The sequence below is a fragment of the Sphaeramia orbicularis genome, chromosome 12 (genome assembly GCF_902148855.1).
Source record: "Sphaeramia orbicularis chromosome 12, fSphaOr1.1, whole genome shotgun sequence".
Lineage (NCBI taxonomy): Eukaryota > Metazoa > Chordata > Actinopteri > Kurtiformes > Apogonidae > Sphaeramia > Sphaeramia orbicularis.
The window spans coordinates 748,544-775,816 of record NC_043968.1 but is presented as its reverse complement, the minus strand read 5'-3'; the positions used below and the strand labels follow the sequence as shown (position 1 = coordinate 775,816).

The window sequence follows — 27,273 nt, the reverse complement described above, 5'->3', positions numbered from 1 at the left end:
ACAGTAACGTTCCAGACACAGACGGATACAGACGCAGCGTTCTGTCCGTCCTCTGCGTACATTCCATCTGTTTTCCAGGTGATGGAGGATGAGTATGCAGACGGAGAATACCAGCGGAACCGTGGAGGTAGAGGATCTGTTCAAAGAGAAAAACTACTGACACATTTAGGACAACTACCCAGGGCTGGACCGCTTTACATCCTATTGATACTATGGAGGTACGGAGCGTGCGGAGCGCCACCAGTGGAAGTGAAAACCAAACTTATGACTCATTTATTTTTTCTCTTCCTGCTGAAGCTAAACTTTTAAACTTTACCAGAGAAAACCTGCAACATGAGTATCACATTAGTGTTTCCTCTGTCGTCTACATGTTTATTACTTTCTTCTCTCATTAAACTTTCCTCTTCTTCGTGGTATTTGTCCAGTATGGTTCATTCAGAGCGGCGCCCCCTGGTGGATTAACTGACAAACGCTCATTCCAACAATTAAATGTCAGTAGCAGCACTTTGTTCCAGTCAGACTAATGACAACGACAATAAAGCACATTTACAAAAGGAACTAACAACTGGAATGGAATTAAGTACTCGTATCGGTACTCAGTATCGGCAAGTACTCAAATGGAAGTACTCGTACTTTGTCTGGAAAAAAGTGGTATCAGTGCATCCCTAATAAAAGTTGCTGTTATTGACTAAACTCGGGTTTAATTTTGCTCATTTATTCTGTACTGAAGTCATTTTGGTTCAGTCTTTCATCATTTTGTTCATTCTTTTATTCAGTTTTTGTTTAGTTTTGTTTGACTCATGTTCAGATGTGACAGAACTAAATAAATCACATTAATCTGTATTTATATGTGTGTGTGTGTTAATGTGATCTGTTGTAATCAGATTATCCTGTTGATGATCAATAATAATCAGATACTGATCAGATTTCTGGTGCAGGTGTAAACGGCCTCAGTCTGCAGCGTCTGTTCGTTCCACTTTTATTGAACTCATTCAGTCCTTATAAACTACTGTCCATGTCCCCTCCGTGTGTGGGCTGGCCTGTACGTGTCACAGGCGTCACTTGCTCAGGTTCTCCAATAGGATTTCGGATCCTTTGCTGCTGCAGCATCGGCGCAGATCCGGGACGACGGGCTCCAGCGCCGCCTTCACCTCCTCCGACACCGACTTATCGCAGCTGTTCAGGAGGCTGCGGACAAAACCAGGGAGGTCAACGCCACGCCAGGCCTGGCCCCGCCCACATCCCCACACCTGACCCGTGCCGTGCAGTTTTTGTCCAGACCTGCACAGAACCATGGCGCCTCTGTTGACCCGGATCCACGTCTGCAGGTTCTGCTTCCCCACCGTGTCCACCAGGATCCGCCCGAAGCGCTCTGAGAGAGACCACAGCGGACCGGGTCATGAACGCAACACACTTAGAGACAAAACTGCCGTCTGCATCACCATGGTGACACTACACAGCGCTTGTTTACAATAAACTCTATACACTCATTCAATACGACCACGAAAGCAGAAGAAGAAGATCAGATGAAAACAACAAAATAAACAGAGATGACCTTTGACCTTTAAGACGAGTGTGAGTCATTTAAAGAACTGAAGGAACCACCAAGAGTCCAGGTCTGATCCAGTCCTGGTCTACTCCCAGTCTGGTCCCAGTCCATTCCCGCTCCAGTCCTAGTCTAGTCTACTCCGGTCCTGGTCTACTCTGATCCCGGTTTTGTCCATTCCAGGTCCAGTCCAAATCTAGTCTAATCCCAGTCTGGTTCAGTTTAGTCTAGTCCAGTCTGGTCCCGGTCCTGTCCTGGTCCACTTCTAATCAGGTCCTAGTTTAGTCTAGTCCAGGTCCTGGTCCTAGCCCAGTCCAGTCCTGGTCCAGGGTCCACAGATTGGGTTTGGGTCTCACCTTCCTTGCCGGCCTCTGCCAGACCAGGTCCTGTTCTATGAGCCACTTCAGGACCAGGTGTCCTGCTGGATGTTCTGCCATGTGCAGCTGTGGACCAACAACAGCCGTTAGTCCACGTGAACCCAGAACCCTGCACCCAGACCCCATATGGCCCAGACCCCGGACGGCCCAGACCCGGTCTCACCTGCCCGTTGGTTCCTCCTGGTAACAGCTCCTGATTGGCCAGCTGAGCTACGGCAGTCATGGCGGGTCGAAGGTCGCCGCAGGCCGACGCCAGGATGTCGCTGACGGTGACGCTGGTGGCCTTGTCTGTTACCATGCCGGCGGCGTTGTCACGGAGATAGTCCAGCAGCGGAGGAGACACCCCTCCAGCACTCCTTCCTCCGGACGGATGTGTCCTTTTTACTGAGAACAATCAGGTAATCAATAACTGATCAGGTAATAAATACTGATCAGGTAATCGATAAACAATCAGGTAATCAATACTTCTATTTTCTACTAGTCATTTCATTCAGTTTGTTGTTTGGTTTGAACCTCAGTTTAAATCAGATTTGGCTGAATCCACGCATGAGGTCATGGCAGTGGGGTAAACCCAGCTGTGTAATCTGATTACTCATAATCAGATTATTCTGTTTCTGTGATGGGGGTGTTGTCGGGTTGTAAAGTGGTTGGTGGGTGGTGTAAGGTGGGCGTGGCCTCACCTGTGGGCGTTCCCGTCTCCTTTCTCCAGGACCTTGATGATCTCTGGGACCAGGTGGGCGGGGTCTCGTGGACTCAGCAGGTACAGCAGGACCTTTTCCCATATTTATTACTGATGACCTCATCCAGAGACGACAGCACCTCCTACAGGTCAGACAGAACGGGGTCAAAGGTCAGGAGTTAAAAACCCTTTAAGGACCAACAGTAGAACAGGACTAAAGCTGCACACGGTGTTCTACTGTGGTTCTACTGGACCTGTTCTGTGGTTCTACTGTGGTTCTACTGGACCTGTGGTTCTACTGGACCTGTTCTGTGGTTCTACTGTGGTTCTACTGGACCTGCAGACTGTGGTTCTACTGGACCTGTTCTGTGGTTCTACTGGACCTGTTCTGTGGTTCTACTGGACCTGCAGACTGTGGTTCTACTGTGGTTCTACTGGACCTGTCCTGTGGTTCTACTGGACCTTTGGACGTACCGACAGCACAGCCTGTTTGACCAGTTTGGTGTCGTCCACGCAGTCGAAGGCGGCCAGCAGAACCAGGTGACTGAACTCCCCTGAGGAAGAACAACAGTTAGACCAGAACAAAACAGAACCAGGACCTTTGACCTCTGAGCGTCTACTCACTGTGGCGAACTTCACCATGTACGTCTTCATGGTTTTGATGATGACTTTTCTGTCCTGAAACACAAACGCACACATTGTGTTTTTGCTGAAGGCAATAAATGAAGACGATCACCAGGCTGGTAGAAATACCAGTTCTGCAAAATATCACAATATTTCATTTTATGATACTGTATGGATATTTTCAGGTATTTATTCAAATGCAGATATTGCAGAGGTTCTTTTTTTGTATTTTTTTGTTTATATTTGATGCTGACATTAGTTGTGAACTAATAGAATCTGAACATTTGAACAGGATCTGAAACTGGAATGTCTGTAAAATAGAATTTCAGTTTGAACACAGGAACATTTTGTGATAGAACATTAGATCCTGTTGGGATCAAATAAAAATGTGTTATTTGTACAGATTTCTGCTGTAATTCAATTCTTCAAGGAAATAATCATTTAAAAAAAGAAAACAAAAAATTGCCTTTTTAACAGTATCGTGATATATCATACTGTGATCCTAGTATTGTATAATAATAATAATAATATAATAATAATAATAATAATAGTACTATTGTGTTCTTGCTCATACACACCCCTAACAGGAACACTGGTTTTATTTCTTATGTTTAGTCTCCTGTGTCGTTTTCTTCATAAACTCTTCCACAGAACCCTCTCATATTTCAAACGCTGTCATGTTCGGTCCTAACTGTTCTCGTACCTTTGCCGTTCCGTGCCACAGACAGTTCATGGCCACGCGGGCGCCGTCGTGCGTGTGCGCCATGTAGACGACGGCCTCCCTGATGGACTCGATCAACTCCTGGAACCACAACGACAACACACAGAACAGACGGAACATCAGCTGGGAGAACATCAGCTAACACTTTTCCATACTTTCTACACTTTCCATAATTTTCCATACATTTCTATACTTTTCCATACTTTCTATACTTTTCTATACTTTCCTATACTTCTCCATACTTCTCCATACTTTCTATACTTTTCCATACTTGCGTAGGAACCCTGTGTTTAGTTAAAATAATCAGTGCCATGAACAGGTCGGACGGCGCTCACCGCTCTCATTTTTTCGGGTGCAAACTGGAAAAAGTCCAGGAAGACTTTATGGACCAGTGAATGTTTGATGACCTGCTCCCTGAACAAACAAACAAACACAAACAGAGGCTGATCAGTGTCTGAATATGAACATCTTCTTCTTTTGTTTTTCTCCTCCTCTTACTTCTGAGCCATGGGGGTGAGGATCTGCTTCATCTCGTCCAGGATGCTGTTCCTTTTGTCTGGATTGGCCTCCAACACCTTCTCGATGGTGTTACACACTGAAGACTGTGGACGCACACAGACAGCCAATCACAGCGCGTCGTCATGGAAACAACTAACAGTCACTGTCCTGGTGTGGAAGCCAAGGCTGATCTACACGGTGGAGTTTGTTTTCATTTAACCAACAGTTTTTAATTGTCTTTTAGTTCAGCTTTAGTCAACACCAACTCCTGACAAATACTTTTAACTCCGACTGTTTTTTTTTTTCCACCAATAGGAAACCAGTTCAGAGCAGATGACCATGTTTAACCCTCTGGTGTCCCGCCCACACAGGGATTTCTAACCAATGGAAGTGCAGAATCTACACAGTCGTAGTAACAGAATTATTTTTTCATAGCTTGTTTTTAACACTTTTTTTTTGTTGTTTTTCGACAACTTGAGGTTTAAACAAAAGTACTCAATACCTGTCATATTTTAACACTTTAAATGCCATGTTTGTGACAGAAACAAACCAGATTTTTTGAAGCAAAAAAACAAAAAAATCTTTTTTTCAGTATCGTTAGCCTCATAGCATAATTACTCATCTTTTTTTTTTCCTTTTTGCCAGTGTTATCTGCATAATTCCACTCCTCTAACACTGCTGATTCATTTCCCATCTTTGGCTTTGACTTGAAAAAAATGTGACTTAGGCAGTTATGCTACAAGGCTAACGATATCCTACATAAAAATTTTATTAGTTTTTCTTTTTTTTTTTCCTCCTGTCATGTCAGAAAAAAAAAATGCTTGTCATTGCAAGAATGAAGTCATAATATTTCAAGAATTTCAAGTAAAAATATAAAGAGAATAAAGTCGTGGTTAAAAAAAAAAAAAAAACACTCATTATTTAACAAGAATAAAGTCATACTTTTATGAGTTGTAATATTTCAAGAATAAAGTTATAATATAACTAGAAGCACTCGGAGAGCGCAGACCTCCACCAAGGCTGATCAGTGGGCCCCCCGTGGGCCCCCCACCCCCGATCACCACCAAAATTTAATCATTTCTTCCTTATCCCATTTCCAACAAACCCTGAAAATTTCATCCAAATCTGTCCATAACTTTTTGAGTTATGTTGCACACTACGGACAGACAAAAAACAAACAAACAAACAAACCCTGGCAAAAACATAACCTCCTTGGCGGAGGTAATGAGAATAAAGTCATAGTTAAAAAAAAATAAATCATTATTTAACAAGAATAAATTCGTAATATTTTGACAATAAGTTATAATATATTGAGAATAAAGTCGTAGTTTAAAAAAAAACTCATTATTTAACAAGAATGAAGTCGTACTTTTATGAGATTAAAGTCGTAATTTTGAAAATTCGACAGTTTCCTGTTTTACAGCGAATGCAACAAGTGAAGCAGCAACTTTCACTTGTATTGGACTCCAAAACTAACAGCCCCCCCCCCCCAAAACCGTCCTTATACTAGGGCTGGGTATCGTGGCCAATTTCCACAATCAATTCGATTTCGATTCATAAGGTTCTGAATTGATAAATCACGATTCAATTCAATATTGATTCGATTCAGTATTAATTGACTGATTCAGAGTAATTTAGTAATACCAAAGTACAGTTTTGAGTTGTAACCTGATTATTTGAGTACTGTAGTCATGCAACACATCAATACTGGGATCAATATGATTAGAAAGAAAAAAATATTATTCTGTTTTATTGCTGGAGGCTTCTACTCATGGGGGGGCGCGCGCTCCGTGAATGTTGGTCGGGGAGCGGGGGGTGGGAGGGTGGGCGTAGCGTAGCGGTCGGACATTGCCGCTCTACTCTTCCTCTAACTCCATACTCATCCATAGGTGAAAGTATGGATCAGAGTTAATATTCCAAGAACGACCGGCTTCTGCGACTCGCCGGGCGGCTCGTTCCTTCACACTGCAGGTTCCAGTTTGAGCCGCCCTTCCTCTGCGTCAGAGCTAAGACTTCCACAGGGGTTCGCAAGACGGAGCCGCCCGCGGTTCCACGTACTCAAGGTCTGCTCTGAAAAATTGATCTCATCCACTATTAATCGATTACGCAAAATTGAAATGAGATCGATCTAAATCGATTAAATCGATGTTTTTACCCAGCCCTACCGTACACCTCCTGCTTTAAAGGGCTTTTACTCCTCCACCGTTTTTAAACTGACTCCACTGGGATGGTTGTTCTACTGAGCGCATGCGTACCTTACAGAAGGTGAAGGTGTTTCCGTACAGCTCCTCCGTCAGCATCAGCCTCTGGGCGAGCACCGCCTTGTCGTTGTAGGCGTATTCGATGATGGAGGAGGCGGCGGCGTGGCGGAGCATGGGCCGAACGTGGCCTTTAAAGGCCTGCATCAGCGCCGCCAGCACCTCCTTGTTCCTGTGGAGACAACAGTCCTGTTCGTCAGCGTCTGCGCGGAGCCGTGAAACCGAACGGCGTGCGTCCGAAGGCCCGGACGGCGGCGCCCACTCCCGTACATCAGCAGCTTCTTCACCACGTGTCGACCGTACTGAGATTTACACAGAGCGATGACGTCGTCTGAAACGAACACAAGGACACAGTGAACCAACGGCGTCGGCTTCACCGCAAACCCAGAGAACCGACAACGACCTCTGACCTTTGAGCTCTTCCAACACCTCCTGTCGCTGCTCGTTGCTGCCGAACTGGATGAAACACTGGAGGACGCGGACGGAGTCATGAGCAAACGCCATCTGCAGGACGGAGGAATTACAGCAGCAGCGGAAGGATCCAGGGCAAAGAAAAGCATCAAAACAAACAAACAAAAATAAAGACATTAATTCAAGTTACAGATCCAAGTTAAAACAAACAATGTACCACTCCTCCCCTTCTCCTTCCCCTCCTTTTCCTCCCTCCTCTTCTCTTCTCTCTTCTTCTTCCCTTCCCCCTCTTCCTCCCCCGCCTCCTTCCTCCTCTCCCTCCTCACCTGTCTGATCTTCCCTCTGATCAGATCATCTCCTTCATCAGTTTCTTCTTCACTTCTTCTTTACAGTTTTTCCTGTAGATTCAGAAACACATGGACCCATGGTTCACCTCCTGTTTGTCTGTTTTGTCCATTTGTTTGTCTGTTTGTTTGTCTGTTTATTTGTCTGTTTGTTTGTTTGTTTGTGTGCCTCCTGCTCCTCCTGTGTGTTCGTACCTCCTCAGTTCTCCCCACACCTTCTTGGCCTTACAGATGATGTCGAACATGTCCTTCCTCTCCGCCTGCTGCCTGGTCCTCTTCAGCTCCTTCTTCTTCCGCAGACGCTCCTTCTTCATCTCTCCTTCGTCTGTTCTGACGATCCTTTCTTCATCTTTTTAGACGCTGGACCTGCAACAAAACAAAACCAGCTTCAGCTACAATGGACCAAACACATGGAAAACGGACGAAAGGTTCTTTATATAAACTCAGAAAGTTTCATGAAGAACATTTAAAATAAATGATAAAACATTTAGTCAGTTTTACACTGTTTTTAGCATTTATTTCTGAAAAAAGACGTAAAAGTATTGGTAAAAAATACATTTTCTGACACTTTTATTGTAAAACCTACATAAGTAAATCTAGTCCTGTTCTAATGGAAGTCCTTCAAAGTTCTATAAATAAAATTTAAAAAAAAAAAAAAAGGATCCAGTCCAGTTTGAGTCAAACTGACATAAGAATTCAGATTTTTACGAGTTGGAAACGTCCTGAAGGAATCTGATCTGAGTCTGAGCACAGACCTTCCCTCACCTCCTCCCTCCTTTCTTTCTTCACCTCCTCCTCACCTCCTCCCTCCTTTCCTCCCCTCACCTCCTCCCTCTTTAACTTTGCCGTGTGGTAGTTTTCTCTTCTTCGTTCCTTTGTCTGTTTTGGTGAACTTGCGTTCCCTGTTGTTTCCGTCGCGGTTCTTCTTCTCTGTGCTGTTGTAGGCTTTGAAAGGCTTTTTCCCGCCGGGTTTCCTCCCAGTTTGGTCCCGATAGAATCTGAACACAAACACAAACAGACATGAAGGACGGACATGAACCCTCTGGTCGTCATGGTGAAGTTCATGTTTCCAGGACTCCATCTTTTCTCCATTTATAACCAATGGATAATTATTAGTATTTACTGAGATCAATAAAAAGTGAAACTGTCACCTTTTCCTTTGTGTGTCAGCTTCTTCCCATCTTTGGGTGTGAAGGGTTTTTTGGGTTTGGCTTCCTCCTGTTGTGAGAAGCACAAACAGATACAAACATACAACATTTCCAAAAACCACTGCAGTAAAAACTGGATTTAAGATGAGCAGCTGAAACTGACACTGACAGTAAAACTAGAAAACACAGATCACATATTCAACACTTCATCTTCATATTTGCACCTTCGGTCTATTTTTATTGAATCATCAAAGAAGCATTTTGAAAAAATCCACCCTGTTAATGTCGGGGGGGGGGGGGGGTACAGTTTTTCATCAACTTAGGGGTGTTCAGTTACAGTCATTCAGTTTGATAAAAGGGTACATATAAAAAAAAAATTTGAAAAATAAAAAGTATTGATGGAATTGTCCTCCAAAAATGTTACAGATGAATGTGCTTGAACTGACACAAATCAACACCATCCAGTGTTTTTGATTTTTTCCATTCAGTGACACAAAACCTGAGACAAGGCATCATGGAAAATGTGCAAAAAAATGTTTTTACTGTTAATATGTTTTGTGCTCCAAATGTGTGTAGATTTCATCCAAACTATTAGTAACGTGTGCATCTTAAATGAAAAATAAGAACACGAGCTGCGCAGCATCAACAACAATCACATTTGACTAAAGTCCTGACATAAAAAAAATCCTTTGTATTGAAGATGAAGCTGTTTTTGTAAATGTTAGAAAATTCACAAAATATAAGTTAAATTTGAGGAATTTGACTTTGTGCTTTTAATTCCTGACCCACTACCACCATTTACACTGAGATTCTTAACATTTAAGGCATTTACTTATTTTTTATTATTGTTTTATTCTTTTTTTTTTCTTTTTTTTTTTTTACTTTATTTTTATTGTTTGATTTCTGTACAATACAAAACAAACATAAGGGACATTTGGGATACATGACCATAAAAAACCTTTAGGACTAACAATTGGTTTGAATAATGTGATGTTGAAATGAAAATGGTCCATTTCTTTCATTTATCATAAGAACTCTGTTCTTCTTTAGTTTCAGTCTGTGGGTCAGAATCTCCATCTTAAATATTCCATTCAGTTTGTATCCATTTGTTAGTTGTAGGTGGTTCTAATCTGCACCTTTTTTTTTTTTTTGGTAATACCCTTTTTATAGTATTTTAAACAAATATCTATCATTTTTTCTTACATTATTACCAATAATACATCCAAAATACATCACCAAACATGTTTAGGGATAGCATAACTCAGTATTTTTAAATTGTTGAATATACATGATCCCAAACTGATACAAGTTTAGGACAAAACCAAAAGACATGTGCACTATTTACATTCACATCTGCACATGCTCTAAACCAAGGCTGACCTCAGGACACACATATATAGCTCAAATTTTAGGTGTTATGAAAATTTTTACTATTTTTCCAGCAATGTTCCATTTTTATTACTTATTTTTATGGATTATCGCATCTATCACATCTTATTGGTGCTTTTTGTTCATTGTCCACATTTTCCTGCTCATAATGTTTAGTTTAATGGTGAAACGCTGCTTCGTTACTCGTTACATCCCAACTTTAGCTTATATTGTTATGTTTTCGTGGCTAAATGTCGGTTTGTAAAGACATAAATTACACTTACGTACGCGTCACGTGGCTTGACGTAAATTCTATATCAGTAATTTCCAAATAACCGCGATTTCTAACCATGTTATTGCAATAACTTACTTTTCTGATGCTTTCTGATGTTCTCACGCGTTGCTTCTACTCTGTCCCATGTTTTGTCCTGAAACAGTCGCGCTTTACGGTGGAGTACGTCGGGTCGTAAAGTGTTGGTTGTTACGACACCTCTTTATCACCCACGATTTCAACCTAATTTAATCAATCTTTAACGTCTTTATCGTGGACAAAGTCATTTAAACCCACGTCTGTGAGCACGGTGTGTTGTTCTTTTTTTGTTTGTTTGATTTTTTTTTCGGTGTGTTGTTTTTCACACGGAAGCGAGCACGCGCATTTACGTGTCTCATTTAAAGAGACAGACGTTGTTACTATGGTTACAGGAAATGTCCACAGTGGGTCAAGAAAAATATAACGTGGCGTGTTTCGCGTGTGATTTTATTGAAAGCGATGTTTATCGAAATATTCATATTTTTGTGCTATTTTTCGACCAAAAAAATCCTACTGAAAAGCAATAAACGTAAAACTCAGTGAGTTAATTGGACTAAATAAATAAATAAATACTGTAACTTTCGTCTTTTTTTTTTTCTAAATTTATTTATACCTAAAAAATATAGATCAGTTTTTAAATTAAAATGGTTAGAAAAAACAAAAACAAAACTTAAAAATGTCCATGAGTGCGGAAGACATCTGTAAGAACGTCATTTTCCGGCATGCTTTGCTGTGACTGTTGTCGCCTAGCAACGGCTCCTAACTGAAACGGTGTCAGGAAAGTCCATCGTTAAGGTAGTGTTTCTGTTCAGGTTAAAGTTGACTTAAATCGTTTGTTTAAGTGTTAGCTTGACTACAAAAACCTTAAAGTGTCATTTTTTAACACTGTGTTCTTTTCATTTTAATAACATCTGCTGTTTTTAATGAAGCTTAAAGTCTGTTAAATAGTCAGTTATGTCGGATTTTATTTTATTTTTTCACCCTTGTTTTGTTTGACAGGTTCGACAGTTTAAAAGTAAAAATGTCAGATGAAAATGAACCTGCTGCCGTTGAAAAAGGTGACAACACAGAGACACTTTCAGCAGGAACCGGAGAAGGTAATGAAAAGAACAGAAATACATTCAGTAGAAACACAATGGAACACAGTAGACACAATGGAACATAATAGAACATAATAGAACACAATGGAACATAATAGAAAATAATGGAACATAATAGAACACAATGGAACATAATAGAAAATAATGGAACATAATAGAACACAATGGAACACAATAGAACGCAATGGAACACAATAGAACACAATGGAACATAGAAAATAATGGAACATAATAGAACACAATGGAACATAATAGAAAATAATGGAACATAATAGAACACAATGGAACATAATCGAAAATAATGGAACATAATAGAACACAATGGAACACAATAGAACGCAATGGAACACAATAGAACACAGTGGAACACAGTAGACACAATAGAACACAATGGAACATAATCGAACACAATGGAACACAGTAGAACACAATGGAACACAGTAGAACACAATGGAACATAATAGAACACAATGGAATATTCTACATACTTCTCTAAAGACATTTCAGGTTGTTTGTATTTGTTCAGGTTATTCACATTATTACCTCCGCCAAGGAGGTTATGTTTTTGCCAGGGTTTGTTTGTTTGTTTGTTTGTTTGTTTGTTTGTTTGTTTGTTTGTTTGTCTGTCCGTTAGTGTGCAACATAACTCAAAAAGTTATGGACAGATTTTGATGAAATTTTCAGGGTTTGTTGGAAATGGGATAAGGAAGAAATGATTACATTTTGGTGGTGATCGGGGTGGGGGGGGCGCAGACCAGAAAATTTCATCAAATCTGTCCATAACTTTTTGAGTTATGTTGCACACTAACGGACAGAAAACAGACAGACAGACAAACAAACAAACCCTGGCAAAACATAACCTCCTTGGCGTGGGGGGGGGCCACGGGGGGGGCCACTGATCAGCCTTGGCGGAGGTCTGCGCTCTCCGAGTGCTTCTAGTTCTAAATAAGTTTGAGAATTTATTTATTTGGTTCAAATCCTATTGGTTTGATAACTTTACTATTCACACACAGCTTCAAAAACATCTAATAGTCAGATATTTAAGTCCATAAACTCCACTAAAATATGTGATATTTAAGAGCTGAGTCACTGCTTTATTAATTATTATTAATTAGATCATCAATTGTTATTTGAGTTAAATAGATATAATTTCTGAAAACAGTTGAAGTTTTTGGTTGCAACATAGTTTTTCTATACAAATGTGAAAAGTATACATGTTTAATTTTTAGCCTGAATAATTTTATCTGTTTATTTTTTTTGACCTTTATTATTTTACCAGGTAAATCAGTTGAAAACCAAATGTCATTTCCAATGACAACACAGTCACAAGGCAGCAAATTATAGACCAAACAATGACTGTAAAATAATTAAAAACATGAAGGCTACTCACAAATATTATATACAACAAGAAAGAAAAGAAAGAAAGAAAGAAAGAAAAGTAGGTAGATAGGTAGCCTACCTACATAAACAATTTAGGACCTAAAACTGATCCTTGAGGAACCCCACATGTCTACATTTATCCTGTTTTATTTGTACATATTGTCGTCTGTCACGTCTATAATTAGAACCATACGTCTGAACAGAAGCTACAGTTGGTCCTGGTGGTTTTTTGGTCTTTATCAGACGCTGAACAGGAAGTTGCAGAGGGACGGGGAGGCGACTTCCTCCCGACATGTTCTACGATTACAAAGAGCTTTACTCCAGACCGACCGTCACCGCTGACTCCCAGATCCCAGAAAACCTCCTGAACCTGTCGTATCCTTCAGGACTGACATGTTCGACTGGTGTTTGATCTAAAACCACCACATAACACAACGGTTTACACATTCTTATGTCTGTGAGGGTTTGTTTTGTTACATTTGTTCCATCTGTCCGTCTGTCTGTCCATCCAATAGTTCCCCTTTGTTGAAGGACTTTGATTCCACACATTATCTGGTTTTTGATCCAGTGTTATAAAACTCAAACAGTTACAGGTCATTTATTTAGTTCAAACCAAGGTTATATTAGTTTTGGATTTTTCATTATAGTTTAGTTTTGTTTAGTTTTGACTTTTTTTCTCTAATTCAGTCAGTTTTAATTAGTTTTTAGAGCAGGTTTGCTAGTTTTTCTTAGTTGTCGTTTTTTCTGAATGCTTCGTTTTAGTTTAGTTTAGTTTAGTTTAGTTTAGTTTAGTTTAGCTTAGTTTTAGTTTCATTTTTTTCATATATTTTATCTTCCATCTATTCAAAGAAATAAGTGCGGTTACCCTGGACACTTATTTGGGGGTAGGGTTAGGGCGGCTCTGACTGAGCACAGACACAAACATATGTACAGTACCATGTTTAAATTCTCTATAGCAGGTTGGAGGGGGGTAATGTGAGGGGGTGTGATCCATACACAATGTCACTTACGTGAAAGTGAAAGTGAAACTTTCCATACTTTCACCTTTGGCCTCCTGACTTCTATACCTCTGTTATACCGCTGATTTTAGACAAAATTTTCACATGTTCTATCCTGTATCAACATTGACAAAGATGAAAACTAAGGGAATTTTATTCACAATTTTTATACGTTTTAGTTAGTTTTATAAGCACACAATACAGTTTCAGTTAGTTATCTTTTTTTTTTTTTTTTGAGTTTTTATTTATTTCAGTTAATGAAAATGTTTTTTCAATTTCAGTTTTGGTATTTCATTCGTTTTCGTTAATGATAATAACTTTGGTTCAAACATGAGTCTGTATTTTTTTATATTCAGAATCATCTTCTACTTTATTCTTGATAAAACTCTGGAAACATTGAATTTCAGCTGTACTGTCTTTAAGCACCAGTGGTTTAACCTTCTGGTGTCCAGGTGAGCATATTACGCACACTTTACACTTCATGTTATTTAAGTTATTTTTTTCACAATCTGTTTTAGGTCAGAATTCAAAAGTTGTTAATTTTTACATGATTTTTAAAAAAAATTCTGATCCATCTACTAAAATCATATGACGTCATTGACTTTGAACTGAAATCACTCAAACTGATCCTCATTCAAAAGGCCAGACCATAAGCTCTGCTTCTAAGGTTCAAACGAAGCAAGTTCAATGAACATTTGCAAGCAGAAACAGGATTAATTTGGGTTTTCAAATTATTTGTCACTGAAAAAGGGTCACTTTTGCCCACTTTTCAGCAAACATCATGCAAAAAGTCACACAAGGGCAAGTGAAGCACATTTTTTGATGTTATATTCTGAAACTACACAACTTTTCCAATAAATTCAACACAAGACACTGCATGAAAGGTTTACATTTATTCCACAATATTTTTTTCACAATAATGATAATCAAAGTTTCAACCTTGTCTTAAGGGAATGCACTGAAACAGTTCAGAGAAACTCATATGTGACAGTCAACTCAAGGCATTTGTCAATCTACCTTTAATAGTTACGTCATTTATTTCTGGGACTTTGAACCACAGAACTTGAATCCTTAACGTTCTGCTGCTCAGTCACTGTTTCGGCTACGACTGTGGACGCAGGGCCAACCTGCTGCTGCTGGACGAACACACCCTGGCCTTCGTGGCTGGAAACCTGCTGGTCCTGCTGGACATTCCCTCCAAAACGCAGAGGTACCTCCGGTCCTGCAGCGGCCGAGGAATCGGAGCTATCACGGTAAAACTGCACACAGACGCATACAACTGAGGTTGTCGTCTGAGTCCAAAATAAATACGACCACTGAGGTTTAGAGACGCTGTTTTTACCCTGAAACTGTACGGTTTCCTGTTTTAATAGAGCAGAGGTGTCAAACTCATTTCAGTTCAGGGGCCACGTTCCCACTAATATGATCTGAAGTGGGCCGGACCAGTCAAATAATAACAGCAAAAAACCTACATTTACATTATAATAATAATAATGTTTACATCCACAAAGTTTCTGTCAAAATCAGAATAATATGAACAACTGGAAATGTCTTAAGAAAAACAAGTGCAATTTCAATAATATTCTGCCTCAGTTTATGAGTTTATCATTTACACGTGAGCATTATAACTTACATTACTATTACAAATGCACAAAATATTTAGGAACAGGCAGAATATTGGTAAAATTCTACATACTTCTCTAAAGACATTTCAGGTTGTTTGTATTTGTTCAGGTTATTCACATTATTACTCCGCCAAGGAGGTTATGTTTTTGCCAGGGTTTGTTTGTTTGTTTGTTTGTTTGTTTGTCTGTCTGTTAGTGTGCAACATAACTCAAAAAGTTATGGACAGATTTGGATGAAATTTTCAGGGTTTGTTAGAAATGGGATAAGGAAGAAATGATTAAATTTTGGTGGTGATCGGGGGTGGGGGGCCCACGGGGGGGGGCCACTGATCAGCCTTGGCGGAGGTCTGCGCTCTCCGAGTGCTTCTAGTTTTGTAATAGGCTAGTCTGTAAATGTAAACATTTTGATGCCACATGTTTGACACTTGTTTTAACCCACACAGACCCAGGGCTACTGTTGTGGCAGTTCGCAAATGAATTTTTCCTCTAAATTTACACTTTCTCAAGTGATTTATTACCGTTTATTGTAATATTATACTCTTTATTTTGTATTTCTTCAGTAAAAATCTGGTATTTTTCTATAGTTATTTCACTGGTCATGTGGATGTTCATTAAAGCTCAGAGTAAATTCAAAGGTTATTATATAAAACAGAGAAAACTGAAGTAAAAGTGACTTTTCCAGTAAAATCTCTCATTTCCTGAACATAACCCCAGTGTGTCCATCCACTGTCATTGATCCAACTCCATAGGTTTTAATGGTGAATCAGTGTTGTAGAAGATGACGGTGTTTCCACGGTAACTACGGGGCCTCTGAACGTCCAAATATGGTCATATCTGATGAACATGAAAAGATGAAGAACTATATTTTACACCAATTATTGACATGGATTGATCGGATTAGTGGATCAACAGGTATTAAACAGTTTAGATCAGTAGATGGTTTAGGTTAAAGGAGGACGTTTGGGTCTGTAAGGGTTAATATTTCTATTTGATATCTATGTTTCTTTTTTTGCATTGGTCATTTGCTTTTATCCAACTCAAGCACAATCATTTCCCCTGGGGTTCATAAAGGGTTCTGCTTCGGATCCACATCTGTCCAGGTTGGATCTGCGCACAGAGGACGCAGACGTGTGGACATTAGAACATGTTGGAGGAGGACTTTTGTCCACCTGTGTGTGATGTGTGTTTGGTTTGTGTCCAGACTCCTCCCAGTAGGCGGTACTTGGCAGTAGCAGAGAAGGGGAACCGACCCAACATCATCATCTACCAGTATCCGTCATTACGTCCGTACCGCATCCTCAGAGGTAAGCCCCGCCCACACCGTCATACACCACTTATGTGTCACATGTTTGTGTCTTTGTTCAGTTGTTTATTGTGTGAGATCATGTGTCCACACAGTGAAGTGTGTGTGTCCAGGTGGGACACACACATTAACGTTTATAGTTTATAGTTTTAGTTAGTATATAGTTCACACTTTGCACTTCATGTTATTAAGGCTCATATTATTTTTCACAATTTGTATTAAGTGAGAATTTAAAAGCTGAAAAGAGAAGACTGAAGTCCTTCAAAATATTTGACCCCAAAAAGCAGAAACAAAATATATGAATCAAATCAGTTTTTGTGTTTAGACGTTGGTACTGAAGTGACTCCAGGCACATCGGAAAAAATCTGACTCTGACCAAGTGTATTTGTGTCATTTCTGTCCAAATATCGGATCCCACTGAAAATCAGACAGAATCACCTACAGAGGAACTGTACAGTCAGACAGAAGAACTGATTTATAGACAATAGATCTGGAAAATCTGATTTACACTAATCTGAACAAGATATTTTTCATTTGTTCCATTGGCAGATTTTTCTGCTTAATTCAAGATTTTTTTTTTTTTTGCTTATTTCAAGATTTTTTTTTTTTCCCTAATGAAAGATTTTTTTTTACTTAATTCAAGAATTTTTGCTCAATTCAAGATTTTTTTTGCCAAATTCCAATTTTTTTTTTCTTAATTCAAGATTTTTTTTTTTTGCTTAATTCAAGATTTTTTGCTTAATTCAAGATTTTTTTTGCTTAATTCAAGATTTGTTTTTTCGTAATTCAAGATTTTTTTTGTTAAAGATTTTTTGCTTAATTCAAGATTTCTTTTTTTTGCTTAATTGTTTTTTCTGAATTCAAGATTTTTTTTCCACTTAATTCAAATTTTTTTTGCTTAATTCAAGATTTCTTTTGCTTAATTGAAGACTTTTTTGCAGTCGCTGTTTCTGCTCTGGATTCTATTTTTACAAGCTAAAACCAATCACTCCACACACTCTTTTATCATTCTGTTTTGCTTGAATTGAGCAAAAAAATCTTGAATTAAGCAAAAACAAAAATCTTGAATTAAGCGAAAAAAAAAAAAAAATATCTGCCAGTGGAACAAGTGTAAATGATCTTGGTCAGATTTGTTGAACTCAGATTTTCCAGATCTATTGTCTATAAATCAGTTCTTCTATCTGACTGTACAGTTCCTCTGTAGGTGATTCTGTCTGATTTTCAGTGTGATCAGACACTTGGACAGAAATGAGACAAATCCATTTGGTCAGATTCAGATTTTTTCCAGTGCAGTGGATTCTCCTGAGGGTTCGTGAACCTGACCTGAGCTCAGCCTCTTCCTCCGTGGCTGTGGTTTATTTCTGACCTGGGTTGTATTTGCGTAGGCGGGACGCAGCGGGCCTACAGCTGCCTGGACTTCAGCGGTGACGGCGGGCTCCTGGCCAGTGTGGGCGGAGCTCCAGACTACATGTTGACCCTGTGGGACTGGAGGCAGGAGGAGGTGAACCTGAGCTGTAAGGCCGTCTCCCAGGAGGTGTTCAGGGTCACCTTCTCCCCACACGACCCCGGGACGCTCACGTCGTCTGGATCTGGACACATCAAGTAAAACTTTTAAAGTTACATCCAAACTGTGGTTTAGTGTTGAAACATCTGCACCGGCCCCGAGCTGAGGGTCAGGAATGAAAACGAACCATGGTGATGGGGATGATGATGATGGGGATGATGAGGTAGATTAGGGGTTAGTGTTGGTCCTTCAGAATCAGTTCAGAGGAGTTTTAGACCCGTTCCACCAGACAGAGGAGGGGCGGGGCCACAGGAGCGGGTGGAGACGCCAAACACTGACTTCTGTGACTCAGATCAGAATAGAAACCAGAAGAATGAAATAAAGACAGAGCCAAAACCACCGAGACCCCTTTACAGACTATATAAGACCAAATATGACCATTTAAGACCAAGTAAGACCACAAAAGACCAAATAAAACCATATAAGACCACATAGGACCAAATAAGACCATATAAGACCACATAGGACCAAATAAGACCACAAAAGACCAAATAAAACCATATAAGACCACATAGGACCAAATAAGACCATATAAGACCACATAGGACCAAATAAACCATATAAGACCACATAGGACCAAATAAGACCACAAAAGACCAAATAAAACCATATAAGACCACATAGGACCAAATAAGACCATATAAGACCACATAAGACCAAATAAGACCACATAAGACCAAATAAAACCATATAAGACCACATAGGACCAAATAAGACCACAAAAGACCAAATAAAACCATATAAGACCACATAGGACCAAATAAGACCACAAAAGACCAAATAAAACCATATAAGACCACATAGGACCAAATAAGACCACATAAGACCAAATAAGACCAAATAAAACCATATAAGGTCATATAAGACCAGATAGATAGATAGATAGATAGATAGATACTTTATGATCCCGAGGGAAATTCAACAGAAGACCATATACAACTATATAAGACCACATAAAATAATTAAGACCATATAAGACCATATGAGTAAAATACCCTAATCATTTAATAAAACATGTCCTTTTCGTCTCTCCGTCAGGTTCTGGAAAATGGCCAGTTCCTTCACAGGACTCAAACTGCAAGGCCTCATGGGACATTTTGGGAAAACCACAGCCACAGATATTGAAGGCTACGTGGAGCTCCCAGATGGAAAGGCAAGTTCTGTTATCAGCAAAGAAGAATCAAACTGAAGTGTAGAGTAAAAACCAGTGGTCCTGCTGGACTTTTACTGGATCAGGTTTAAAACACACGTCATTAACGTCTAAAACAAAATAATAAATGAAAGTGTGAAAGTGTGACGGGTGGATTGTGTGGGTCAGGTGGTCTCCGGCTCCGACTGGGGAAACCTGCTGCTGTGGGAGGGAAACGCCATCAAAGTGGAGATCTGCCGCAAGGAGGGGCGGAGCTGCCACGCTGGGACCGCCCTGCCCTTCGCCCTGGAGGAGGGTCAGCTGATGAGCATGGGCTCGGACGGCGCCGTCCGGGTAAGAACCGAACATCTGACTGCCGCAGGTCGCAAGCAAAGTTCTAATAGTTTTGGATTTTTCATTCTAGTTTAGTTTTATTTAGTTTTAACTTTTTTTTCTCTAATTCAGTTAGTTTGAATTTGTTTCTAGAGCAGGTTTGCTAGTTTTATTAGTTTTGTTATTTTCTAAATGCTTAGTTTCAGTTCAGTTTAGTTAGTTTTTTAGTTTTGTCGTCTTTTCTCTTCTTCTCTGTCGTCGTATTCAAATAAATCCCAGACAGGACTCTGCTGCTTTCTCCCAACTTTAGTCTCCATGTTTCCAGGTAGAGTGGGGACCAGAAGACGACTGGAAACCACAAGTGAACACAAGTGACGGACCCTTAAATATCATATGGTGCCAGCAGATAAATTGCTTGAGGGAAATAAATCGATTTCATATCAATCTGACATTGACAAAGATGAAAATGAAGGGAATTTATCCAGAATTTTTATACGTTTTAGTTAGTTTTGTAAACACACAATACAGTTTCAGTTAGTTATTGTTTTTTTTTTTTTATAGTTTTTATTTATTTCAATTACTGAAATTGTTTTTACAATTCTAGTTTTCGTCATTTCGTTAGTTTTCGTTAACGATAATAACCTTGGTTGCAAGAACCGAAGTGCAAATACTATAAGTACAGCGAGTATTGACCTGTGACACAGCGGCAGACGTTTGAACACAAATCCACTGTATGGACAAAAGTATGTGGACACATCAGGTCTACAGCTGTAAGATGTCCTGTTCATGAGGATCGCACAGAAAATACATGTTACTGTTGATTCTATGTGTTAATCCTGCAGTTGACATTTAATTACCACATAAAGTCACCTTTCAGTCAGACATGTAGTCCTGTCTGTGTCGTTGTTGTTCTGAAAACCCTGATCTGGACCTGTTCAGGGCTGGGACCTGGACGACATCGACGCTGCTGACGTCCAGAACAGCAGCAGCAGCGGCAGGTTTGAGATGGAGCCCATGAACGAGCTGATCATTGGACACAACGTCAGCCTGGTGTCGGCGGTGAAGAGCTGCCTGGCCGACACCTTCATCTGGTTCGCTCAGGTCGACACCCACACAGACGCAGACAAACACAGACGCAGACACAGATGCAGACACAGATGCAGACGCAGACACAAACACAGACACAGATGCAGACGCAGACACAGATGCAGACGCAGACACAAACACAGACACAGATGCAGACACAGATGCAGACACAGACACAAACACAGACACAGATGCAGACGCAGACACAGATGCAGACGCAGACACAAACACTGACGCAGACACAAACACAGATGCAGACGCAGACACAAACACAGACACAGATGCAGACGCAGACACAAACACAGACACAGTCGCAGACACGATGCATCATTTCCATCTGGTTCTCTGCAGATAGAACAACTCTAATAACGTTATGAGATGAACCTGATCCATGTCAGTGTCCTGATTCATCTGACACAAGTTCAGTCACACCTGATATTTTATTCCATTTGGTGACTGTTTGTTTGTTCATTATGTATTCATGTTGTATTTATTTTGTTGATATTTACTTCCTTTTTGTTCATTTTATTGATTATTTTGTACATTTTTATTCAGTTTTTGGCGTTTGTTCATTTTGTTGATTATTTATGTTGGTTTTGTTCATTTTGTTCATTTTTTTTCTGTTCAATTCTGCTTCATGTTGTTTATTTTCTTCATTTGTTATTGGTATAAACCTCATAAAGCTCTATTATCTGAACCAAAGGGTTAAAGACACGTGGACACACTAAATACAACCACTGTGGTTTACAGAAGCAGTTTCTTCCTGAACCTTTTTTTCATGTTATTCAGTTTTGTAAAGAACAGTTTGTAGATGAGTTCTGTTTCCATACAGAATAAATGTGAGTGTAATAGTCATGGAACCCTCCTGGTCTGTGTGTCTGCAGGATTCCAGTGGAGGCATCTGGAAACTGGATCTGTCCTTCACCAACACTGTGGGTGTTTCTGCTGTAGTTTAATGACCCACATGTACAAACACTGAGAAAACTGAAGCTGGCTTTGAATTGGACGTGTGTTCAGTCTGCAGATCCACAGTGTCTGTTCTCCTTCCACTCTGGAGCTGTTCAGGGCATGGACGTGTCCAGGAGGAGCCACCTGATGGCCACCACGCCCTGGACCGTAAGCCCCGCCCACTGGACAACCACACACCTGATTCTGAACAAACAAACCCCACCCCCTGACCCCCTAAACCCTGACCTCTAAGCCCTGACCCTCCACCTCCTGACCCTCCACATCTTGACCCTTCACCCCCTGACCCTCCGCCTCCTGACCCTCCACCCCCTGACCCTCCACCTCCTGACCTCCACCCCTGACCCTCCGCCTCCTGACCCTCCACCTCCTGACCCTTCACCCCCTGACCCTCCACCCCCTGACCCTTCACCCCCTGACCCTCCACCTCCTGACCCTCCACCCCTGACCCTCCACCTCCTGACCCTCCACGTCTTGACCCTCCGCCTCCTGACCCTCCACCCCCTGACCCTCCGCCTCCTGACCCTCCACCTCCTGACCCTCCACCCCTGACCCTCCACCTCCTTACCCTCCGCCTCCTGACCCTCCGCCTCCTGACCCTCCACCCCTGACCCTCCGCCTCCTGACCCTCCGCCTCCTGACCCTCCACCCCTGACCCTCCACCTCCTGACCCTCCGCCTCCTGACCCTCCACCCCCTGACCCTCCACCTCCTGACCCTCCCCGTCTTGACTCCACCCCCTGACCCTCCACCCCTGACCCTCCGCCTCCTGACCCTCCACCTCCTGACCCTCCATATCCTGACCCTCCACCCCTGACCCTCCGCCTCCTGACCCTCCACCCCTGACCCTCCACCTCCTGACCTCCACCCCTGACCTACCACCTCCATCTGTTTCTGCTCCAGGTTCAGTCAGAGTCTTTGACTTTCTGGCAAAAAAAGAGACTGCAGCCGCTTCAACCAGGGAGGGACCACTCTGAGATGGGCCCCGCCTCCGGTGAGCAGTGCAAAAGAGTACCATCCATCCATCCATCCATCCATACCTCCATCCATCCATACCTCCATCCATCCATACATCCACCCCCCGTCATCTTCCATATGTTCTGTTCAGGTGAACCCAGTGGGGGTTTACTGGTGGCCGGTTTCGAGGACGGTGTCGTTCGCCTCCTGCAGCTCCAAGACCTTCACAAGCTGAACGTGGTCACTGGGAGGAGCCGCAAAGGAGAGGCGGAGTTATGCCTCAACCAGGCCTTCAAACCCCATAATGCACCTGTGACCGCTGTGGCCTATGAGAGGAATGGACAGATGTTAGCAACCGGGGTAAGAACAAGTCAAATAGAAGTTACACAGTGAAAGACTGATGGGAAAAACTATGAACCTCCAGTGTCTGGGTGAGCACATTATACACACTTTGTGTTATTAAAGGTCACATTAATTTTCACAATTTGTTTCAGGTCAGAATTCAGAAGTTGTTCATTTTTTAAAATTCTGATCCATCCACTAAAATCATCCCATTATAAACAGTGTTAAATTCCTACACTAACACCCTTCTACCAAGTGAGTACAAAATACACACTGACGCATTTAGATTAGATTAGTTTTAACTAGATTAGATTATGTTGGATAAAGATAGTGCAAAAGACAAACAATGTTTAAAAATATTTAAAAAATAATGTAATGTCATGTAATCTATCTATCTATCTATCTATCTATCTGTACTGTACTGTACTGTACTATAGGGCATTAGTGACTTTTTTCAGGTTAACTTATTTGTCAATAACATCGAAGTCGAGTCGACTTATTGTATGATGACATCACATTGACAGTGGAGGAACAGCACAGACACACAGCTGATCAACAATGAACAACTTGTGCTAACGTTCACTGGAACATCAACAATGTACAGTAAAGAGCAGAGTAAAAAAAACTGGAAAGACACAAGCATCAACAGTCCTCCTCAGACATTTAACCAAACTAAACAGAGGCAAACACCTTGAATTTTCTTCTAAATTTAACTGAACAACATAAAGTGGGAAAAAGTTAAGACAGCGGCAGAAAAGACACACAGCAAATTAGAGAAAAGAGCGCATTGTCTTCATGAAATAAATGAACAGAATAATCCAAACACACTGGCTATCCACATTATTATTCAATATTGGTGGTGCTTCCATGGTTCACAGAACATTAGACCAGAGTTTTTCTAGATCACAGTCAGTTTAGTTCTTACTCTGAGTCGTCTTCTTCCTTCAGTCTTGGCCTTGCGCTAGTGATGCACGGGTCGGATTTTTTTTTTTCTACTTTGTGGAATTTTTTGACCCGCCCTGCAAATAAAGTGACATTTTTTTGGACCCGCACCAACCTGAGCGGGTCTGCTGATCCACATCACTACCGCTCCCTGTGCTCCATGTTTTAATGTAGAAAGATGAGAGTATCAACATGTGCTGAATGAAGGCTCAGATGCTGGGGTGATGGAAGGAAGAGAGAGAATAACACACGACTAGTCGACTCCTCCAAAGTAACGTTGACTTGTGCCACAGATGTCGACGTGTCGACAAACCGACTTTTCAGTTAATGCCCTACTATACTATACTATAGATATAGATATATACAGAGAGCAAGACAGACAGATTTAATCTCAGTGAGACTTTCCTGGTTAAATAAAAGTTAAATCACATAAAAGTGTTTATTCTGGTCACACAGTAAATGTCCTACTGCCACTGTATTCATGTACGTCAGTACCGAAGGTTTTCCTGATCATCCCACAAGTTTCATGTGTAATTAAACCTAAATAACTTGTACTTGACACAGATCTGTTTGCTCCTGTGGTTCATGTACGTAGTCCTGAATATGTGTCTGATCATAGAAGACTGGAACATGGAGGTCAAAGCTCAGAAACAGACGTCCTAAAACAAATGGGCGATGGTTGAATCATGTTCGTGGTTTTAGAAGAAGTCGGTCTGTTTTTGATCGACTTCTGCCATCCTCTTCCTCATCCTCATCCTCTTCCTCTTCGTCCTCTCCAGAGCTCAGACTGCACCGTGTTCTTCTTCACCGTCGGTGAAATACGAGCCCGTCGGCTTCATCCGGGTCCCGGGGCCGGTCCAGGGTCTAGAGTGGTCCCCTCAGGCCCATGTGAGTCCGGTCTCCATCTGTCACACTCACAATGTCAACATTTTTACAGCTGCAACTATTGAGGATTTTTGTAATTGATTAATCTATTGAATATGTTTTTGATTTGACTGAACGGTTATTTGAACAAGTGAAAAAAATCGTAAAAATGTGAAAAGACTTGTCTGAAAATGACAAAGAACATGTCCTTTATTCCAGAACCAACTGAAACAACAACCACAACAAACACAAAAAGTATAAAGTAAAAGGAGATATGAATAAAGATTATATAGAAATAACAATAACAACAGAATAAAAGTATATATAAAAATATCTGTAGATATAAACAACACCAAACCAGTCCAATGACGTCTATAAACAATCTGTCAGTTCAGTCTTCAACACATTTGTACACTTTACTCTTCATGTTAGAAAAGATGATTTTTTTTAAATTTGTTTTGGTCTGAATTCAACAGTTGTTCATTTTTGTCTGATTGTTTAAATTCTGATCCATCCACTAAATCCATACCATAATAAACAGTGTTAAATTCCTACACTAACACCCTTCTACCAATGAGTACAAAATACACACTGACACATTTAACTTTTAACATTTGACCAAGAGCCAGAAATAATAATAATATGAACCAGTGTTGGTTAATCACTGACAGATGACAGGAGGAAAAAATAAATGTAATTAACCTCCTTAGACCCAGGAAATGTCAGCAAAGTACAAGCTTTTTTTGTTTTTTATTAAATAAGTACCTATATTGGAAATATCATGATGTAACAGTTTATTCAGATGCAGTTTTTAAAATTTTTATGAAATGTCCTTTGTGGTGGACAGTTTCCTCTTTTTTTTTATAAAGTTGTGGAACTCTTGTCCACGAATGTGGACAGAATACCCATAGCTGGGTCTGAGGAGGTTAATACAATTTTTATGTCGTAAATTGTAAGAACATTTTTTTTGTGTGTTTTTTGTTTTTTCTGTTTTATTCACCTAGTCTTTTATTCCTGATACAGTATCTTAGTTTTATTGGACTGTCTTCTCTTTGTAGCACTTTGAGATTCTGCTGAATGAAAAGTGCTTTATAAATGCAATTTATTATTATTTTTAATTTTCTGGGTTTTTTTCGCATTAAAAAAATGTGGTTTGTTTACATTACAAACATGGCATTTAAATCAGGGGTGTCAAACATGCAGCCCGGGGTCCAAATGCATCCCACCAAAGATTCCAATTCAGCCCCTGCAAAAATTGCAAAAAGTGCAAAAATTCCGCAGTCAAGGCTGTGGAACTCATTTTAGTTGCAGTTCCACATACAGACCAATATGATCTACAGTCAAATAATAACAGCAGAAGAACCGACAAAAAAGAATGACTCCAGATTTTCTTCTCAGTTTGATGTAAAAAAAAATATTACATTATGTCTATAAATAATGTCAACTTCAAATTTTTGTCTTTGTTTTAGTGCAAAAAAACATTAAATTATGAAAATATTGACATTTACAAACTATCCTGTAACAATAACAATGTCTAAAGAAAATTCAGCCCAATTTGAACTTTTCTTCCTCTTCCTCAGTGTTTAGTGTCTTTGTAGATCTGATCCAGAATGCACATGTAGAAATGATAAGTTCAGGCAGAATATTGTTAAAATTGCACTTATTTTTCTGAAGAAATTTCGGTTTTTTTAGGTTATTCACATCTTTTTTGTTTGGATAGTTTATAAAAGTAAGTATTTTCATAATTTAATGGGTTTTTTTGCATTAAAACAAAGACAAAATAATTATTTATAGGTTATTCTGTTGTTATTTTACTGGTCTGGCCCACTGGAGATCAAATTGGGCTGAATGTGGAACATGAAAGAAACTGAGTTTGAGAGCCTCATTTAAAGGGTTAAAAGTATGACAGTTATGGAGTATTTTGTATTTTTGTTTTGCTCAAGTTAATGAAATACAAAATTAAAAAAAAAAAAAAGTTAGAAACAAAGTGTGAAAATCCTTCTGACATTAGTACGACACTAAGAAGGACTTGTGTGGATGGGATACCAGAGGGTTAAAGAAGTAAGTGATGGTTCCAGTGTGGGAAAAGTCAACATATAGACATTTTGTGTGTGTGGAACCAATGTGTGAAAGTAAGGAAACAAAGCTTTGATTCAGGACTATCATAATGAATCATGTTTTTAGTGGCTTCACCATTTCAGCTGTGGAGTTCAGTCAGCCGGTCCGCTCTGTTTCACACACGTGAATGTTTGAGTCCTCAGGTGGAAAACACGTGCGTCCTCTGTGCCAGCGGTCACGTGGTTGAGGTCCAGAGTCCGGATCCCAAGACCCAGCCCAAACAAAACCTTTGAGCTCCCCGATGTGAGAACCAGAACCTTCAGCTTCAGGAGCATCAAGTCCC

The 27,273-nt window shown here is 40.3% G+C and overlaps 1 protein-coding gene and 1 pseudogene across 1 annotated transcript; one reads left to right on the top strand and one right to left on the bottom strand.

Moving 5' to 3' along the window:
- Positions 1 to 1,029: 1,029 nt before the first annotated feature.
- Positions 1,030 to 13,058, bottom strand: LOC115429942 (pumilio homolog 3-like; annotated as a pseudogene).
- Positions 13,057 to 27,223, top strand: LOC115429941 (cilia- and flagella-associated protein 44-like). The gene is given in 14 exon segments (XM_030149774.1): positions 13,057 to 13,139; positions 14,853 to 15,015; positions 16,589 to 16,691; positions 18,076 to 18,292; positions 19,293 to 19,407; positions 19,573 to 19,737; positions 20,656 to 20,817; positions 21,687 to 21,734; positions 21,820 to 21,918; positions 22,671 to 22,761; positions 22,876 to 23,084; positions 24,788 to 24,825; positions 24,827 to 24,896; positions 27,074 to 27,223. Coding segments are annotated over 14 exon segments (1,713 nt in total).
- Positions 27,224 to 27,273: the final 50 nt, after the last annotated feature.